We start from the raw sequence: 21,336 nt of genomic DNA, 5'->3' as shown, positions 1-21,336 counted from the left end.
TTCACCTGCTCTGGGGATCTCTTAATTATGCATGCATGTGTGTTGTCTGTCCGGATGGAATCACACTTTGTGGATGCCTGGAAATCAGCGCAACGCAACTATTTTTGGGGGAACAAGTACGGGCACGGATATGGTGTGGGATGCGTCTTGAAATAAATTAAATTTTAACCAAGAAATCTGCTCTTCTAAAGGGCTACGAAATGAGTGCAATATATTCTTATCAGCTTCGTCTTAAACCATTTCAAGTTTGAATATTCATTTACTTTAAAAACTCTTTGGGGCAGACAACACCAGTTTCAGTTCTCAAAAGATAGAAAGATTCGAAGCAAACTTCTTCGACTTGTTTAAAAGATCTGTATACCCTCACTTAGCTTCCCAAATGGCAATTAAAATTAACCTTTTTGCACTTTAGTTTCTCCTGCATTCTCTTATCAAAAGGGTATACAACAATTGTTGTTAATTTTCGTGCGACTTGGGAAAGGGGTTCTGTGTTTTGCAGAGTCGGTGGATGGTTTCGGGAGGGATTGAGGGTGCAGGATTCAGGGTGGTACTGGTGCGCCTTCGAGAAGCGTGCGCGAGCGCCAAGTAGCCCGGCGAGTCGGCAGCGACGTCGAACCTTAACTTAAGCCCCGTGTGCGCCGCGAATTCTTCACTTGCACTCCGAACGCGCAGGCGACTGGTTCGAGCTTTCAAGACCCTCATCGGGAGAGACCATCTAAGGGAAAACAACCATACCAAACCATACCAAATACCCATACAAGTTGTACAAATTTTAAAGGATTTTTAGTGGCCCGTTTGAGCGTCAACGCCTTCCGTGCGGTTTAGTTTTGTTTCGGCCTCTCTACCGGAAACAATTTTGGTGTGAAAATTTGCATAAAATTGCCTCGCAAAAACAACTAAAGAGTAGAAGAATAATCCACTAAACAAACCGACTTGAAGCCTCTGGGCAGTTTTTCAGTTTTCAAAGTGCGTGAGAAATTCCCTGGGAGAGGGAGAACAGATTCGTTTGTGTGCCGTGATTTTATATAACACCTGCGAAATCCATTCCAAAACTAAGCTTCGACCTCAGACTCGATTTCGATTTCGATTTTGGCTTTGTCCTTCGCCCCCCTCGACCACCCACGCGAAACCATCCAAAATGCAGCCCCTGAAGCGCTTCACACAATGCGGCAGCCTGACCATGCTCTTCGGCGTCTTCATCATCCTCTTCGGGGTCAGCTCCACGGCATTGACCACCTTCGGAAAGACCAATAACGGGCCGCCGCCCACCCATATGCCCATTGGTAAGTGCAAAGAACGGGGAGGGGGCTTCGGGCACTTGAATTTGATTTGGAGGAATTTGTGCGAAGGTCAAGATTTGAGCTGGTTAAATCGGTGATTTTAGGGGCCATAATTGGGTAAGAGGGAGGCTTAAAACTCATACCTTTTTCGAGCCTGATTATCTGAGATTTGTTGGAATTTAAACCTAAGGGTAGTATAGTTTTATTAGAAGAAGGAGCACTATTAGAAATATGCGAGGATTATATCTTTCTATAGATCTTTAAGAATGTTCCAGACAATAATTAAGTTGAAGCAATATTCAAACATAAGCATTCCCTTAAAGAATAAACATAATTATGGTATAGAATACAACATTTGAGCCCTTTGGATTGCCCATAAATCGGTAATTAAGACTTTCAGAATCATAATTGCCATACAAATACTAGTATCCGAAAGCGAATCCATTATCATACGATTGTCTTTGAATTTCCCCCTTAAATAAATGGAATAATAATTATGGCAGAGCGCCAAAGCAATTGAATGACATGCCCATAGAACAGAAACAGCGGCCCACATAAATCAGGAATTGATCAAACAAGTCACTCAAATGCAATGACAACCCACGCTCCCAGCCCAAATCACGGACATTAGTCGGGGGCATGAACCAATAGGTACAATACCATAGTGTGGCAGGCAGTGAGTGTGTGGCTTGGGTGGGCAATGTGTTAGAGGTGGAGTTGGTGAACTAGTAGATGGAATAGATAGGCTTAGTAACCGATAATTTGTGGAGCAATAATCATACAATTAGTGTGGAATTAGTTGGACAAACTTTCAACGTTTAACCTTCTCTTAATTACATTTCATTTGATTTTATTTGATTTGATTTAAACAGTCAAAGGACGCGAGTGCAGTGCCCATGATGACTGTACAGCGATAGATCGCACCAGCTGTGTAAAGGACCCCAACGACTACAAAATGCGTTGCCTCTGCGGCGATGACTCGGCACCCGCGGCTGGGAACTGTCCGGATGTACTCAAAGGTAAGATATTCTAAGGAAAATGTAGAAGAAAACCATTAGAAATATCCTAATTCGGGCATGGGATACATTCGAATTTAAGCATAAATACTGATCAGTTTGGGTTCTTCAAAATTTCAATTAATTTTTTACATAACTATTTTAAGACCTATATTCCAGATATACTTCAATTTGATGAGTCCTGTAGCCCATTATTCAGTTTGTATTCCATACGAGTACTTCCTCTAGTTTGTAACAGTTCTTTCTGGTTGTTTTGGAATAGATTCCTTTGGCTAGATTCTGGAAATAGAACAGCCAACAAAACGTCAACTAATTGCTAAGACATGCACATTACATTTATTATTTAAGAGGCTGCTGTTGCTGTTTTCTGTCCTCACCTGCTTCTGTGTCACTTTCTTGATGTGCCTCAAGTGGCAGGTAGACAGGCAGTCAGGCAGGTCGTACGGCGATGTGTGATGTCCAAGGCGCCACCTAAATGAGAATTAAACAAAGCATCCATCCAGATGGATATTACCAGAGCCCCCCCTCCTCATCCTACACCGCCCCCGTACTCTCCTTGGGCCTGTGTTTGCCTGCTTTTTATTTATTTAGTTTTCGTGCGCAATTCACACTTGTGCTCCTCGGCTTTTGGGCTCCTTGGATACTTGGATCCTTGGGTCTGCGCCATTGTTCCCCCTTGGCTTTCTTACTCTCTTCCACTGCATTCAGGACCTACTTGGGTGGACGGACGGAACGGCCTAAAACGGAGGCCTTTCCTTTATGGCAGCGCCATGTCGAAGAAGGGATTTATGTTAGGATGTCGTGACTGGAACCGAGAGAACATCCAAATGGTAATGGAAATCGCCGCAGTGCCAATTTGTGACATGCACAGAAAATGCTGAGCAAATTGTGATGATATGCATTACCTCGTATATACTCATACTCGTACGATATTTGCATGCCTACAAAGTAGCCAGTGCTAGGAGCTAAGGAAAAGGTTCCTACAAACATGTTTTGAACCATGAATACCCTATTCCCTTGACTATATAGAATGATGTTCTGCAGGTTTACCAAATTGGTTGAAATCAGTATTATTAAGGGTTTATCTTAGATGAATCGATCCTTCGCTTTCGAAGGCAGGGATAAAATATAACTTGCAATTTTTATGTAGATATTCTTTGGCTTACGGATCAATGATTTATTCCAATTTAAATAATTTCAGGACTGCGCCACAAGTGCAACAGCAACAACGACTGTGAGGACGGAATGGTCTGCCAGTATGAGAACAGCAACCGCACCATCGGCGTCTCCAAGTTCATGTCGAGCAAGACCAAATTGTGTCTCTGCGACAATGACAATGGCTACGTGGAGGACATACTCCATGACATCTGCAGTGGAGGTAAGTAGAGGAGTAGGGCTGTACATAATGACAACTCCCAATGAATTACCCCCCCTTCAAATTACAGCCAGTCTTCAGGGTCTGGTCAATATGTTGATGTCGATCTGCTCGCTGCTGGCGCCCTTCGTGGTGTCCGCCCACATGCGGAAGCATTTCTAGAAGCCGGGAAGACGGGACTTACGACGAATCGAATCGAAGCTTGGCGTTTATCTCCCTTTAGTGATCCATCAAATGTGCCTCAGTAAAACCAATTCAAAGAGATCATATCCCCCATCGCCCTCACCAAATAAAAAGAAGAAGGAAAGGAAAGGAAAGAATAAAGATATATGTAGTTACAATCGCCATTAGCCTAAAGGTCGTTCTATTGTATAAGTTTCATATATACCACCGTCAATTTTATTCGCTTCTCACCCAAGGTCGCGTTATACAATACGATATACAGAACAATATATATTATCTGATAATGGTTTTCTATAGATCCCCTAACCAAACCCTAGTCTGTATTCCACAAATTAGTAAAACGAAATTAATTCTACAAAAACATTAACAAATGTCTGCACAATTTTATTGTAATTTTATATGTACTCAGATGTGTGTCCAACAATTATAAAAAAGAAAAAAAAAAGAAAAATCGCATATATTCAATAAGCAACATTTTCTCACTGCACTGTGAATGGCATTCAGATCGCTTAACATCGCAATTACAAATGTGAAACATTTTAATTTTTGTATGTATCCAAAATGGAATAGCTTTACGAGCTCACAGCCCACAATCAAATCAACGAAAGAATTCGCAATGAAAAGAGATCTATCCATATATCAATACCATAATATTTGAGGTCCTGGCAGCTTTGATTTCAGCTCAAAGATGCCTCCCTAGTTATGAACTTTTTCCCCATTGAAAACGTTTTGTCCGTAGCAGTTCTATATGATATTATTTAATAATAAAAAGATTAAAAACGCTTTTTTTACTAGTTAATGATGGATGGTAAGCGACAATTGAGTGTTTAAAGCGTTCCAGTTGAAGTGACATTTCCCTTTCATCAGGAGAGAATAAAATACGTTTTGATATATCCCTCTTGGCAAATGGCAGAATATTCATAGGTCGGTGCCTTACTGAATGTTGCTGAAAAGGAGGAGCAAATATTTACCTGATATTACAAATATTTTAAACCAAAAGCAAAGGACAAAGACATCATCGATTTTGACAAAACTTTTTTATTACATGAGCTCGGCGGGAAAATGGGACACAGATTCTATCCAAATAAATTGACACTTATTAAAGAGTAATATATATTTTAAATATTGATCGTTCGATACCATAGACTCACCAGAGAAAGGGCAGAATATTCGTAAGACGGTGATTGAAGGACTGATATGACCAGCAACCAATTATTTATTGGGAATTTTTTTTCAGTTGAGTTGAACATTGCATATTTGGTCTATAAATTTGGTCTTAACTAGTTATTCGGTATTTAGCTACATTTAAATCGAATCATTAGTGAGATCATTGAGTTATTTTTGCTATCATAATTATCAAAATATTAGCCTCAACGTTTTATGTGTTCTAGAACATAACTTTTCTCGGTTCTAGCAACTTTCTCTTTATACCTTTCTCAAACTATTCAGTATTCAAGGATGAACGACCAGGTAAATGTGTTCCATTGAACTGAGTTAACCGCATTGTCAAATTAAACGTTATCTAACCTTAATCGATACCTAATCGACATTGATTAAAATAGATTGGTGTATATATTACAAGATGTTATTAGCATGTAAATATACTTTGTAATGCCAACGCCTTTCGCTGTTTACTTTCAAATTTCTCACCTCAAACAAAAAAAGAGAGAAAGACGCAAAGAGAGAAAAAGAGAGTGCAAGCTCACCAAAGCTCAGCTTGGAAGCTTGTCGCAGCCAATTACACGCTCAATTGCCGAAGGAAAGCTATGTTCAATAGAAGGTGGGGCAGTCTCTACTGTGTTGTAATGCATGTAACAGAGGGCGAGCCAAAGAGAGGCTGGAGCAGAACCGGCGTACCTTCTCTTTAATATAGCTTTGACAACAGGTGACGGCCGAACCGATTGGGCTCCAAACAACAGTTACGCTTGTGTACTTTACCGATTCAGCTGGCTGGGTCTCAGCGGTTGCGCGAAAGAGACCGCAAAGAAAAGGAAACGAAGACAGAGCGAAGATCGACCTGCATCGGAAGCGAGTGAGAGTGTGTGCGTGTGTGTGTGTGAGGTTTTAGTGCATTTGCATAAGAATTACGCGGGTGCCAAAAATACTATTCGAAATAGTGTGCGCACATAAATATTCAATAAAATAATATTAGAATGCGCTAGAAAACTAAAGTTTGACGCGGGCCAAAGTCAATGGAATCGCGTTTCCGGTGTCATTTGATCGAGGCGAAACAATAAAACGTTTGGGCCACAACTGAATAGAGGGAAAAATACCACAGCAGCTGGCATTCCAATTGTAATTGGGGGTATCCACGCCCCCATCACCGCTCCCAAGGGGTAAGCCCATGAGATATTTCAGATATGACATCAGACTCTATATCGTACAGATAGAGGTAGAGCCATGGATACAGCCTCAGATAAAAGCCAGGGACAGCCACAGAAACAAGACAGAGACAGCGACCGTAAGGGAAATTCCCATTTCGAAAGTTGTAAATATATTTTGGCGATCTTCTGCTTTTTCGCAACTTTTTTTAGCCTTCCAATTGACGCAATTTGAATGGTCGATTAACTTTTAACGTTAACCGATTACCAAAATGTTTATGACTCCCTCAAAGCCGAAGCCACATGCTAATTCGCATTGAAAGACAGCATAAAATGTGCTAATTTTATAATCCTCTCAATGAGGTGTCAATTAAATGAATCATTGAAGATCACTACGGAAATTCTTCTAGACCAAAGCCAAAAATATTATTGTGTACATTTTTACTGCTCTTACTATACTCTGCACTTAAAAGAATACCTTATGTTACGTGGTGACTATTCGAGAACTATTTGCACGCGGCCGGGGAAATTAATTAGATTACGTGACGGAACCCCATGAACGTGCTCAAAGCGTAGATTTCCTAAAGTGGTCGATTAACTAACGTTTAAGCCAAAGATGCAGTCGCATTTCGTTTATATACCATGCAAAATCAAGTGACTAAATGAGGGTCCCAGTGAAACCCCCTTATTAGAGCCCTCCCAAATATTCTGAAACGCACTGTCGCCTCGTGTGATAATGGATAGTAGCTGTTTAAACTGGTTCTAGGTAGTTTTTAGTCCCAGACAAAGGCGTCGCCGTCGCCTGCATGCAACAAAAGACATAAAAACCTCAATGACAACGTCTTAAGTTATTTTAATGTTTGATCTTTATGGGATAGATAAGAATCCGCACTGATTCAAGTTGTGGTTTTCTTTGCTGCGTAATCGGCGGAGAGTGAAACGCGTTTTGCATAAAAATCGCAAAATTATCACAAACCCGAAATCCGCCGCATCAAAACAATAAATTCATAAATATTCAAATCAAATCGAACAGAAGCCGGCAGCAGACATCCCACTTGGGACCTGCCTTATAAGATAACTCAGACGGAGTTGGAAACAGATTATGAAACCCCTTTTTAAAGATTTGTTCAATGTTAGCTTGACCTGCCTTTGACCAAACATTGATGACTGATTGTTTTTGTGGAGGATCCCTTAAATTACAGACAGAATTCTAAGTATAGGAAATACAAAAATAAACCATCCATATTTAGTCAGAGCCCCATTGGCATGCTTTGAACATTAACAATTGAGCCATTCACGTAGCACTGTTCGAAAGGGAACTCAATATTTTGGGGGCATTGTGGACTTGGTTTTTAGCACAATTTTCAGCAGAAGAATTATCGACACAGCTGTGGACATCAGCATAAGTCACATTTAAAAGCCGGTATCCACTTATTCAGGCTTTCAAATTATTACCAAAACTTTTACAGTCACGTTCCGCAATTTACTTTACGACCATTTAAATGAGAACACTTTCGGAAATTGAAAATAAAACTGAAATATGGAATTTTAAAAGGCGGAAAACAGAGAACAGAGAAAACAATTTTCGATCAAGGAAATTATCAATTTTCAATTTTGAATTATTAATGTTGTTCCAATTTATAGACAGTGTATTATATTACATTCGCAATTGAAAATATGTGCAAAATAAATTCCTCAATAGCTCAATAAAGAATGTACGTAACGACTTAATCTTGCTATAAAAATCAACTAAAATGCACCTGAATGCGGAGCCCAGAGCACAGCTGGCACGTGTCTATCGCTGTAGAGCAGGCTGCCATAGCGTATACGTAATTTTCACATGATAAGCCACACATGCTTGCATCCCCCGAAAACCCTGCTTCCCACCGGCTCCAATGATGTGTTACCAATTACAGCTTTCGACCATAAAAAGTCTAGAAACGGCTGGAAGATCGGAAGCAAATCTCATTGGATTGGACTCACATTGGCTCACAGATTGCTGGGCTCTGTACAAATTACAGGGTAATCAGCCACGCCCAGTCGCTCTGCCTGAGCTACGCCCCTTGTGGCAATTTTGCAGGGATGTGAAATATATTTTGCAATTGGGCCTGTAATTTGGGCCGTAAGCCAAACGCTCGAAAAAAGTGGGAAAAAAGTAAACAAAACCACCAAACAATTGTAGTTGGCTATTAAGTGTATAACTTCCTGTTAGTCATAGTTCGGTTTATTAGCCGGATAATAATGTGATTACGGTTTTATCTACAAAAAATATGCTAAATATTAGTTTGTAAATTGTTGGGATGTTGAAGATACTTCAGGAGTTTTTACGGCTTTTTTTATAAATTTAGTCTCAATTGTGACACCGATCGGTCTGTTGCTTCCTTTCTGAATAACATATATGTATTTTTTGGAAACCACTTTGAGGGCACAACTTTGTTGCACACCTGTCTGGGGCAGTCTCAAAAAAAGTACCTACATATACGTAAATTCGTGTGAGTAAACTTTAATTAAATTCGAGTACCGGTACAATTATTACGTTAGGGGGAAGCTTCAACTGAAATGCAATTAACACAAATTGAATAAAACGCCCACCACACCCCCGCTGTCTGTCTCTCTCTCTATCTCTCAGTATCTCAAAATAATAGTTAAAAATAAAACAAAACAAAGGAAAAAGCATTTAGAGTGTTCGATTATGTATATGAGGAGTACTCGTTTATTCAAATAACTTGAGCATTCATGGCATTATCTCGGGCGCCAGCTTGTTTGACAACATCCAAAATCAGCTGAAACTTCATCAACCGGCGGGATATACCTCTACGTTTTTGCCTTTGCCTCTCCATCAAGATCTGGGATCTGAATGAATGGAGGGAAACCTGTTGCCGGCGTCTTGACGTCTCTTTCTAAGTAAATAAATATGTTTTGGCCAATAAACTACGGCCAGCTGACTGATGATACTCGAATCGTATTCAAGTCATTGGACTGCGTTTAGGAAACGAAATGCACAACAACAACAAACCACAATAAACAAAAAAACCCCGAATCTTTTTTAAAACGTGTAAGACAGTGGGGAAGGTGTGTCAATCGACTAAGGAGATACTCAGTAAAGTTTTAGAATGGGAAAGAGGAAGTTAAAAGTCTTTGATAAAAACTACAATGGACTGAATGAGGTAGGGAACATACAATATCTATAGCTGGCATTGGATCGAACGATCTGTGTTTCTTTCCTTTTATGTTTAGATCTGTGTTTCCGAAATCTTTACCACCACTCGATCTACCATCATTAAACACCTCAAAATATACTGGGTAGCAGAGACCGATACGGTACGCTTGCCGATTCTTCTCTGAACTTGGCCAGACTCTAAAGACAATGTTATTTATGGCCTTTTATCATATGAAGCCCGTTTCAATTAATTTAAATAATTCCATCTGTCACAGCTTCAGTGGCTGTCTAGGAAGCTTTTTGGAAATGTCTGTTTAAATTTTGATGTTCATCTTGAATTCCAAGTGCAATGCCTCAACAAATGCCATAAATTAGCAATTTTATCGCCATAATTTATGAAAATAACACGAACAAACCCAATCGACTTCAGCTAAACGGCCTATAAATAACTCCCCGACCCGAGGTCCATAGAAAGTTTGCACCCAAACTACTATTAAATATGCATTTTTTCTAGTTTTCCCCATCGTTATGCGACAACCTTTTGAAATCACATTGGGGTCGATCTAAAATGCATTTACAAATTGATATCTAAATATTTACAAAAATATTAAGGCACATTTTATGTTTAGCCTCAATTCTCGCATTTCCCTTGGAAACCGCTTCGACCCCAAGCTGTCACCGAAAGCAGCATTTTAATATTATTCGTCTATGTATTTATTTATCCATGACATTTTTTGGTATCGGCTTTTGTTTGCGCCTTGGCCATATCTAGAGAAGAGGGTCCAACCCCATTCTTTCTCAAAGTGTCAAGTTCATCTCGAAAATGTTTAGAATGCCTACGACTAATATTTCCGAGGTAAACAATTAATTGTTGATGCGGCATCGATGGCAGGTGGCTTTGCTTGGAGTGGATTGAGTGGAAAATGCTGTAGTCATGAAATATTGTTCGATAGAGGAGCAGGCAATTCTGGTGCGAATCCTGATGCGCATGTAAAAATTTAAAAACTGATGCAAAATGTAATTGCTTCCCAAAAGGGCTACCTAAATTAAAGGCTACGCTGATTTCCAGCCCGGCTTACAAATTACCAAGAAAATTAACCCCCTACCAGTCGAAGTAAAGAATCGAAACGGAGACAAAAGAAACTAAGCCAAAACCCAGGTACGAGCACTTGTCTCTTTATATATATATGTATACCTGTAATCTCTATATGCAAGACCCGATCATCACGCATTTATAGAGTGATTTGGTGTGCAGCAGAAGCAGAGCGATCCAGTCGAATCTGGTTTGAAGAAGTTAACACTTGGCAGACAGATCTGCTCCATCCTCCATGGTAATCCCCCGACTAGAACTCGTTTGAAAGACAAAGAAATGACTCAAATGAAATGCACTCCAATGAATGGAAAATTTTAAAAAACAAAAACTCAAGAAACACCCCAAAAAATCTCTGTATCTCTGACTCCTCCCACGCCTCGTGTGTGTTTTGGGTAACTTTCCATTGAATTTTTTCAGAAATATGAGAGAAAATAACAAAACAAAATAAGACAAGTGACAAACGCTCACGTGTTGGGAGAGTGTCTCGAAAATTGCCGAGCCACACAAATAATTGCGGACTAATACGAAAAGAATTTACAACTTCCTTTCCATTCAACCGAAAATCTGAAATTCGAGCACTTAGTGCCGCAAAGCGGAGTCGAAAACACGCAATGGGAACCGAACCTTATATCATTTTTGGGTCTCACCCTTACTCCCTGCTGCCTGCTGCCTTTTTCCATGTCCATTTTTCCTATGGTTGATTATCTGTTTAACGCACATATACGATTATTGTAGGTAAAACGACGATCAGGTGCGGCTTCCCAAACCCAAACTTAAACAAAAACTTAGTTTGAGACCCGAATCGACTCGGATATTATAGTGAGAAACGATAACGACGATGACGACACAACGAGACAGCAGCGAAAACAAAGTTTTGATTTTTATAAAAGACAAGGTTCGGATCAAGTACAAAACAGTTTCGTTCGAAACGTTGCCGTGTGAAGAGCAGAGCCGAGCAGACCGAACATTTCCGAGACAGATTCAGTGCGTCTAGCAAAAGTTACTTAATAATCGTACCCCCCTCCGCACCCACCAGGCATCCAATATACAGATGCAACACCTCTGACTCCGCCAGTACCAGGCGGCGCGTGCTTCTGTTGGATCGTATAAACTTTATTGTCGGAGGCGGCACTCGTAGAAGTTTCACCTGCTGTCAGCCCCCAGAGCAGCCTTTGTTTTCGAGGTTTTTATTCGTAACTGGGACTATAATTAACTGCAAGTTTGTCGGCAGTCTTTGTTTCATTTGTGGGAACTCCCCTTCGCACACTAATACCCGGAATGATGAAGTCCAATCCTGCTTCGGACCACGTCTACTTAAACGATGGATTCAAGTGCTCAACAATCAGCATCCATACCAATCTCAGCGAACAGAATGGAGGCAGCAACAACAGTGTGGGATCTCAAGGATCCAAGGAGTTCATATGTGAGTTTTACTAAAAAATACCTCCTAATAGAAAAGTGTGTCTGAAGATATAAGTTTATTTGGTTTACATGTGAAATAATCTTTTTAAATAGGAAATTGTGGATGATTGGTTCTGTAATTTATATAAATTGATTAATAATCTATGAGATTTTGTATACGAAATTGTATAGAATTATTAGAGTGATTCGAGAGGTTTTCATTCATTAACTAGTGATTTACTGTGAAAACAAATTAAAGTAATTGAACAATTTTGGTCATTTAAATTGTTGTAAAGGTTTTTTAAAAAACCTATCAAATTTGCAATAATTTTCTGTGATTGCACAAAAATAAAAACAAATTGTTATGCAAATTATTAAATATAAAAAATAAAATTGGAACCATTAGCTAAAGATGTTGTGATTAGTTCCTTATCGGGCAGCTATTAAAATTCGAATGAAAGGAATTTTTTCCCAGGGAAATGAAATTTTACGAAACGTGCCGACCGTTACATCCAATTGTTTTCCACGTTTTCTCAGCCGATAAATGCGGCCCAGAGACCTTGACAATGAAATTCTCGGAGATCATGGAGAACTATAGAAAAAAAAACAAAAAAAATACAATTAAATAATAAATGGGAATGAACAGATGAGATATACTATGTAGAGTGGGGCAGATAGTAAAAGGTGCTCTGTAGTACGTGATTATGAATCACAGTCGAAAATGAAGCCAACGACTTGCCAGAAAATAACAAAAATAACCAACAAGTACGATTTCATTGTTGGTTTTTTCTCGCCATGGCTTGCAATTTCCGTCTAGAAAGACCTCTCGTTAACCTCTGCTCTCTCTCTCTCTCTGTTTGACCCTTCAGTGACCGAGGACGGCAAGAAGGTGAAGCCCTCGCGGAGTACGGTGGAGTGCACCAAGAGCTGGCTGCAGGAGTGCAGCAGAAGGACCTTCAACCGCAAGACCCTGCACAAAAAACTGCCCATTCTTGGGTGGCTGCCGCGATACAGCAGCCAGGATGCAGTCGGAGATCTGGTGGCGGGCATAACCGTGGGTCTGACGGTGATTCCCCAGGCACTGGCCTATGCGGGTATAGCAGGACTCCCAGTAGCCGTGAGTAATCTTTGACGGAACTTTCTTTAAGAATGATCTAATCCCTGTTTATTTGCCTTCTTAGTACGGTCTGTATGCCTCCTTCTTGGGATGCTTTGTGTACATATTTCTGGGCAGCTGTAAGGATGTGCCAATGGGTCCCTCGGCCATTGTAGCCTTGCTGACCTTCCAGGTGGCCCAGGGATCGTGGCAAAAGTCGGTGCTGCTGTGTCTGCTGTCGGGGATTGTGGAGCTGCTGATGGGACTCTTTGGGCTGGGCTTCCTCATTGACTTTGTCTCGGGCCCGGTCTCGTCCGGCTTCACCTCCGCCGTCTCCCTCATCATTCTCACCTCCCAGATCCAAAGTGTGCTGGGCATCACGGCCAAGGGCAACACGTTCGTGGAGATCTGGACGCAGGTCTTCCACAACATTGAGCACACACGAGCCGGCGACACAGTCTTGGGACTCACCTGCATTGTGGTCCTGCTCCTGATGCGCTCCCTCTCCTCCTGCCGCATCGGACCCGACGATGAGGAGCAGTGCTCCTCCTTGCAGAGGGTTGTGAACAAAGTACTCTGGATTGTGGGCACAGCCCGCAATGCCATTCTGGTGGTAGTCTGCTGCCTGATGGGCTACCTTCTGCACAGTGAGGAGCACGGTGCTCCATTCCGGGTGGTCGGCGACATTCCGCCCGGCCTGCCCAGCGTACAGTGGCCTCCCACCTCGCTGAGCGCCAACGAGACAAGCCATGGCGCTGCCGAGAGCTTCGTGGAGATGATACACAGCATGGGCTCCGGCCTGATTGTGATCCCCCTGATCTCGCTGATGGAGAACATTGCCATCTGCAAGGCCTTCGGTAAGTGATCCGCACTTTCTAACGTCCTGGGCTCTTTTTTAATGCAAACTCTTTCAGCCAATGGCAAGTCGGTGGATGCTTCCCAGGAGCTGATTGCCATAGGTACGGCCAACATCTTCAACTCCTTTGTCCAGGGCTTTCCGGGAACCGGAGCTCTGAGTCGTGGGGCTGTCAACAATGCCAGCGGCGTCCGCACCCCACTCAGCAATATATATTCTGGCGGTCTGGTGATGATTGCTCTGCTCTTCCTCACTCCGTACTTTTACTTCATACCGCGTCCCACACTAGCTGCCATCATCATAGCGGCAGTGGTGTTCATGATCGAAGTCAAGGTGGTTAAGCCCATGTGGCGATCGAAGAGTAAGTACATGGGAAGATTAAAGAAGATTAAACGTCTAATGTAACATGGAAATTTTTGCAGAAAGCGATCTGGTGCCCGGTGTGGGCACTTTCGTTGCCTGTCTGGTGCTGCCACTGGAATGGGGCATTCTCATCGGCGTCGGCCTGAATGTCATCTTCATACTGTATCATGCGGCGCGTCCTAAACTCTCCACAGAGCTGCTGTCCACACAATCTGGCATGGACTACATGATGATCACGCCGGATCGATGCCTGATCTTTCCGTCCGTGGACTATGTCAGGAATCTGGTCAACAAACAGTCCATGCGGCAGAATGTGCCCGTCGTCATCGATGCCTCGCACGTCTATGGGGCCGACTTTACCACAGCGACAGTCATCGACTCCCTGATCAGCGACTTCAATCAGCGGGGACAGCTGCTCTTCTTCTACAACCTGAAGCCGAGCATTTGCGCCATCTTCGAGCAAGTGTCCGCGGCGCAATTCGTTGTCTATTACCAGGAGCAGCAGCTGGACGAGCTGCTCAAGGAGCGGAACTACACACAGAAGCGCTCGGAGACGGCCTGAGCTCGCAAATACGTGATACATTTAAATTAGTTCAAATTACTAGCGTAGTTATTTATGGTATTGTAAATAGTTCATACGAAACTTTCTTTAGTATTAGCCAAAGCACAAACACTATTAGAAATTGTAAGTCAACCAAATAGTTACTGTAATTAACTTTACCTTTAGATTCAGTTTTGAATGAATTAAACGATCAAATTAATTATTAATTTTGAATTTGAAGACATTACAAAATTTTAATTGTCCCAGAAAGTCCCTTTTCTGTTGGTTAGTGCTAGAACTCCGTTGAGAGTACCCTTTTGAAATCGTTTTTCGTTTGTATTTTTTGAAACTATTAAAATTTAATCATCTGGTAAGACTGCCAGGAACTCTAAATAACATCCAAAACCTTTACATATGTAACTTCTTTACGAGTGACAATTGTTCAGTCTATTGTTGGCCAAACGCAGAGATCGACGACGATAAACTTGAGACTGTGGAGACTGTGTGTGAGCCATCAGATCTTCTGGTTTCGGGCGCTGTTGTGATTGCCAAACGCTCATCCTTTGTTTATATTGGATCATAGCCACGGACGCATATACATGCCACAAAGACTTGTCGTACTCGCACATCTTCTTCCATAGACTACTAGATTTTCTGGCCACCTGCTTGAAGCTGTATTTGGGATGTTGGTTCTTGATGTTGCTACGGCCTGAACTGTTCATCCACATTATATATGCGTTTACTGGTCGTTTGAGACATCGAGACCTCTCCATTCTTTAACAAAATATACGAAATCAAGAATACAAAAAGTAAATTTTGTTTACAACAATACAATATGTAGGTGTATTGGTTTTTAGCTTCAGTTTTTTGTTGGTCGTGTGTTCCCTACGAATGTACGATGTAAAGTTTTCGGAAAACTATAGACACAGCCTACTGCGAAGAAAAGAAAATTATCTACTTTGAAGGTATTTCCAACAAACTTCTTATGTTGTTTGTGGGTTTTGAACAATTATAATTAAAATCTGATGACTATATACACCTAACAGAGCTGCTTTATGAAGAATGGATGTGTAATTCTAGTGTATTTCAATAGTACGAAATATTAATCCTCCCAGATAATCGTAGATCACATCCGTTACATCCGTCATATGTAATGTGGATGAACGTACAAGGACGTCATCGAATAAAGATGGAGCATCCCAATTACAACGTCCCCCAAGTGGGAAAACGTGCGGGCGAGATCTGGAGGATGATGGACGAGATGGAGAAAGAGAATTGGAAATTGCAAGCTTCTATTGCTATGAACATGTATAAGAAGGATTTCGCCATCTGGAAATGCCTAAGAATCAAGCAGCGTCGTTAAGCATAAAATTAGCCAAAGTCCACTATCAAAATTCCTAGTTTCAATTAAAACCAAAAGTAAATTCCTTGAAGGATTTAAATGTTACATATTTTGGATATTACTAAAGAAACCAAGCACAAATTCAGAACATAGTATATCCTCAGTACAACACACAGCATAGAAACAAAGTTCAAAAGTCGCTAGCTCTAAGGCAAGGGGAAGAAATTGAGGAGATAAAAGCACGTATTACGCTTCTATAGTCATCCGACTTGGATTACATTTATTATTCAGGAGCGGGAGCTATTAAGTATGTTGTTTGGCTACAATTGGCCCTTGGATGGTATTGGATGGTATACCACCATTCAGGCTTGATTCAAATTGATATTCAAACGTAACGGATGTGGTAATAAGGCGACACCTGTCGACTTTGTTTGGTAAGCTGCCAGAGTTACCACTCACAAACAGTTAATCGATTGTTTGGCGCGCATTTCGATTTCTGTACAGTCAAGGCCCCGCCATGTTTTAATTTACATGAGGGTACAGAAACTTCTATAAGCTTTCATCCTTAACTTTGTCTCCACCATCCGGGTATGGGGGCAGAGGTAATATTCCACGGAATATCAAAAACGAGGAATATGTATAGTAGAACTTGTGTTCGTCAGTATATTTACGGTGTATTTTTAGAATGTGACGGTATATTTAGTTATATTCCTGAGGTATATGTTATCGATAAGTCCGCGGTCACACTGATCACTAATTTTTTCAACTTTTGAACTTTTTCGTTTAAACCTTTTTTTTCGCAAAAGGCAATAAAAGCAAGTATAACGAATACACGAGTAAATTAGAAAATTTATTCATCAATCGTATCAAATTATGTGGGCAGGGCTAAATGTTTCATATAGCTAGTAATATTGCACGGAAGATAAAAATCGTGGAATATGTGAAATAGAACTTGAGTTGGTCAGTATATTTACGGTATATTTTTAGAATGTGACAGTATATTTAGTCATATTCCTGAGGTATATGTTATCGATAACATAACCGCGGTCACACTTTTTTCCAACGCCGACGCTTGTGTGAGTGAGCTGTGAATTTTTCGTGTAAATAAATATAAGTGGAGCATATTAAACGTTAAAAATAGTCGAAATGGGCGGCCATAACGATAATCAGAACGGAAACTCCAACGGCCACGATGATGTAAGTAGATATTTGCAGGAGTTGAGATTTTTCAGTGCGTGTCTCGGCGGACGCCATTTTGAAAATTACGCATGTGCCTCCAAGCGAGGGAGAGAGGTTATGTCTGACCGTGAAAAAATCAATAATTTGCCTATGTTCCTAGGATATTACTGAGCCGGAGCATATGCGTAAACTGTTCATTGGTGGTCTGGACTACCGCACCACTGATGATAACTTGAAGGCGCATTTCGAGAAATGGGGACAAATTGTCGATGTGGTGGTCATGAAGGATCCACGTACCAAGCGGTCGCGTGGTTTTGGGTTCATCACTTATTCGCACTCGACCATGATTGACGAGGCCCAGAAGGCCCGTCCGCACAAGATTGACGGACGTGTTGTCGAGCCCAAGCGTGCCGTGCCACGTCAGGATATTGATTCGCCCAATGCCGGGGCCACCGTCAAGAAGCTGTTTGTCGGCGCCCTCAAGGACGACCATGATGAGCAGAGTCTGCGCGACTACTTCCAGCACTTTGGCAGCATTGTGGACATCAATATTGTCATGGACAAGGAGACTGGGAAGAAGCGTGGCTTTGCCTTCGTTGAATTCGATGACTACGATCCCGTGGACAAAGTTGTGTGTAAGTAGAAAGGCATCTTTTCATTCTCTATACTAAGCAGCCGGCACACCCGGAAAATTTTCAATGTAAGGGCTGTTAACCATCCACCCTGTATGTGAAGTTGATACACAACAGCCTCAAGCTAGAACAATCCACCCTCATCGTTACAATATCATCATCATTCCATATTCTTCACAGTCCCAGCTCCGCATAGCAATGTTCGATGTGTCTGTGCGGCGTTTCATGACTGTAAAATGAAAACCCAGCCCGTATTATATCATTGTTGCTGGTGCTTCCATGCATCAGCGATGAAAGAGTATTTGGCACACTATACCTACCACATACACTGTAAATGACCCTTTGAACCGCCATAACCACCCTTCAAGGGTACACAGTACTGACAAACTGTCTGGCTTGATCCCCACGCCTGAACAGTTTCTTTTTAAACGCTGTGAGACGAATGATAGCGTCGGCTAAGCTATGTTATGCGAATGTAAATCAAACACTATTCAGTGTAACACGCAGCCTCGTTACACTCATATAAATCGATCTCCATAAGGTACTTGATGTCCAATCCATTCAATACACAGTCCCAGCTCCGCATAGCAATGTTCGATGTGTCTGTGCGGCGTTTCATGACTGTAAAATGAAAACCCAGTCAGTATTATATCATTGTTGCTGATGTTTTCGTGCATCAGCGATGAAAGAGTATTTGGCACACTCCCTACGAAATTACATCTGTGTTTACTAGACACCCTGTAAGTCTACAACCTCGAGAACCATCCCTTTTTTGACCTGCACAGTACTGACAAACTATCTGGCTTGATCCCCACGCCTGAACAGTTTCCTTTTAAACGCTGTGAGACGAATGATAGCGTCGGCTAAGCTATGTTATGCGAATGTAAACCAAATCACTATTCAGTGTAACACGCAGCCTCGTTACACTCATATAAATCGATCTCCATAAGGTACTTGATGTCCAATCCATTCAATACACAGTCCCAGCTCCGCATAGCAATGTTCGATGTGTCTGTGCGGCGTTTCATGACTGTGAAATGAAAGCCCAGCCCGTATTATATCATTGTTGCTGGTGCTTCCATGCATCAGCGATGAAAGAGTATTTGGCACACTATACCTACCACATACACTGTAAATGACCCTTTGAACCGCCATAACCACCCTTCAAGGGTACACAGTACTGACAAACTGTCTGGCTTGATCCCCACGCCTGAACAGTTTCTTTTTAAACGCTGTGAGACGAATGATAGCGTCGGCTAAGCTATGTTATGCGAATGTAAATCAAACACTATTCAGTGTAACACGCAGCCTCGTTACACTCATATAAATCGATCTCCATAAGGTACTTGATGTCCAATCCATTCAATACACAGTCCCAGCTCCGCATAGCAATGTTCGATGTGTCTGTGCGGCGTTTCATGACTGTAAAATGAAAACCCAGTCAGTATTATATCATTGTTGCTGATGTTTTCGTGCATCAGCGATGAAAGAGTATTTGGCACACTCCCTACGAAATTACATCTGTGTTTACTAGACACCCTGTAAGTCTACAACCTCGAGAACCATCCCTTTTTTGACCTGCACAGTACTGACAAACTATCTGGCTTGATCCCCACGCCTGAACAGTTTCCTTTTAAACGCTGTGAGACGAATGATAGCGTCGGCTAAGCTATGTTATGCGAATGTAAACCAAATCACTATTCAGTGTAACACGCAGCCTCGTTACACTCATATAAATCGATCTCCATAAGGTACTTGATGTCCAATCCATTCAATACACAGTCCCAGCTCCGCATAGCAATGTTCGATGTGTCTGTGCGGCGTTTCATGACTGTGAAATGAAAGCCCAGCCCGTATTATATCATTGTTGCTGGTGCTTCCATGCATCAGCGATGAAAGAGTATTTGGCACACTATACCTACCACATACACTGTAAATGACCCTTTGAACCGCCATAACCACCCTTCAAGGGTACACAGTACTGACAAACTATCTGGCTTGATCCCCACGCCTGAATAGTTTCTTTTTAAACGCTGTGAGACGAATGATAGCGTCGGCTAAGCTATGTTATGCGAATGTAAATCAAACACTATTCAGTGTAACACGCAGCCTCGTTACACTCATATAAATCGATCTCCATAAGGTACTTGATGTCCAATCCATTCAATACACAGTCCCAGCTCCGCATAGCAATGTTCGATGTGTCTGTGCGGCGTTTCATGACTGTAAAATGAAAACCCAGCCAGTATTATATCATTGTTGCTGGTGCTTGCGTGCATCAGCGATGAAAGAGTATTTGGCACACTCCTTCCCAGTTCTCGAATGGAGGATTGATTGCCTAATCAATTGCTAATCAAATACTAATTGGGGTTCACTCTCACTCGACTATTTACAGTGCAAAAGCAACATCAGCTGAATGGCAAAATGGTGGACGTGAAGAAGGCCCTGCCCAAGCAGAACGAGATGGGAGGCGGCGGCGGCGGCGGTGGTGGGGGTCGCGGTCAGGGCGGTCGTGGGGGCGGAAGCCGTGGATCCAACATGGGCGGCGGTGGCGGCAGCTACGGCAATCAGAATGGCGGCGGTAATTGGGTAAGTGATTCGATTAAATCCACTTTCTAATTGCATTATAAATTGACTGACGTATGGATATTTTCTGCAGAATGGAGGCGGTAATTGGGGTGGTAACCGTGGGGGCAATGATAACTGGGGCGGCAACAACAACTTTGGCGGCGGCGGCTATGGAGGCGGCGGCAACAGCGGCTGGGGAGGCAACAACATGGGTCCCTGGGACAATGGCAATGGGGGCAGCAGCTACGGTGGCGGCGGCTCCAATTGGGGCAACGGCGGTGGGGGCAACGATTTCGGCGGCTACCAACAGAGCTACAGCGGCGGTCCCCAGCGCGGCGGCAACTTCAACAACAACCGCATGCAGCCCTACCAAGGAGGCGGAAACTTCGGCAACAAAGCAGGTGAGAGAAATCGTACCGAATGAATCATGTTAAAACAAATAGACGCACTTGAGAGATTACCACACAATACCCTGACACCTAACTGTTAGAACATCGATAGAGTTTGGCAGTTAGCTTTAAGAAAAACAAAAAAATAAACACTGTACTGTGAGATAAACGGACGTTGGCCTTCGCTGTGTGATGCGAGTGGAGCCTCGTTACTGTTTTAGTTGTATTTCGTGTAGTCCGTCTGGCGGATGAGATGATCAGCAAAGTAATTAGTGGAGAATGCTTACACGATCTTATGTGATCTGGGTTTTCTTTTAGGCGGTGGCAACCAAGGCAACTATGGCGGCAACAATCAGGGCTTCAATAGCGGTGGCGGCAACAGCCGCAGATATTGAGGGAGAATACCAGACGAGGTGAGACACCATTATCTGTTTACTTAGTTATGGCTTACGAAAGTAAAGTAAAGTAAAGTGAAGTAAAGTCGGTCGATTAACAAGCAACCAACCAACAACTAATACTATCCAATCCATGGCCAATCAAT

The 21,336-nt window shown here is 42.1% G+C and overlaps 3 protein-coding genes across 4 annotated transcripts; all 3 read left to right on the top strand.

Annotated features, from left to right (window-relative positions):
* The first annotated feature begins 665 nt into the window (after positions 1–665).
* LOC6594862 lies at positions 666–4,598 on the top strand. The gene is made up of 4 exons (XM_002020034.2): positions 666–1,283; positions 2,153–2,299; positions 3,498–3,674; positions 3,742–4,598. The coding sequence occupies exons 1-4, from the start codon at positions 1,139–1,141 to the stop codon at positions 3,831–3,833; spliced, it is 561 nt and encodes a 186-aa protein (XP_002020070.1). The 5' UTR covers positions 666–1,138; the 3' UTR covers positions 3,834–4,598.
* A 1,210-nt stretch (positions 4,599–5,808) lies between these two features.
* LOC6594863 (sodium-independent sulfate anion transporter) lies at positions 5,809–15,078 on the top strand. Of its 2 annotated transcripts, XM_026995180.1 has the most exons (6): positions 5,809–6,190; positions 11,465–11,851; positions 12,699–12,946; positions 13,011–13,782; positions 13,840–14,142; positions 14,204–15,078. In XM_026995180.1, exons 2-6 carry the CDS (start codon positions 11,707–11,709, stop codon positions 14,704–14,706), a joined length of 1,971 nt encoding a protein of 656 aa, XP_026850981.1. In that variant the 5' UTR covers positions 5,809–6,190; positions 11,465–11,706; the 3' UTR covers positions 14,707–15,078. The 2 variants fall into 2 exon arrangements, with proteins under 2 accessions (XP_026850981.1, XP_026850980.1); XM_026995179.1 differs by lacking the exon at positions 5,809–6,190 and having other exon boundaries at positions 11,348–11,851.
* A 2,039-nt stretch (positions 15,079–17,117) lies between these two features.
* Positions 17,118–21,190, top strand: LOC6594864 (heterogeneous nuclear ribonucleoprotein A1). Its single transcript, XM_026991032.1, has 5 exons — positions 17,118–17,224; positions 17,367–17,841; positions 20,234–20,427; positions 20,498–20,807; positions 21,114–21,190. Exons 1-5 carry the CDS (start codon positions 17,174–17,176, stop codon positions 21,188–21,190), a joined length of 1,107 nt encoding a protein of 368 aa, XP_026846833.1. The 5' UTR covers positions 17,118–17,173.
* The last annotated feature ends 146 nt before the right edge of the window (positions 21,191–21,336 follow it).

This window comes from Drosophila persimilis, unplaced genomic scaffold (genome assembly GCF_003286085.1).
Source record: "Drosophila persimilis strain 14011-0111.01,24,50 unplaced genomic scaffold, DperRS2 tig00000000-arrow-pilon, whole genome shotgun sequence".
In the NCBI taxonomy this organism is placed as follows: Eukaryota; Metazoa; Arthropoda; class Insecta; order Diptera; family Drosophilidae; genus Drosophila; species Drosophila persimilis.
Note: the sequence above shows the minus strand (reverse complement) of the source record. Positions and strands in the feature narration are given on the sequence as shown.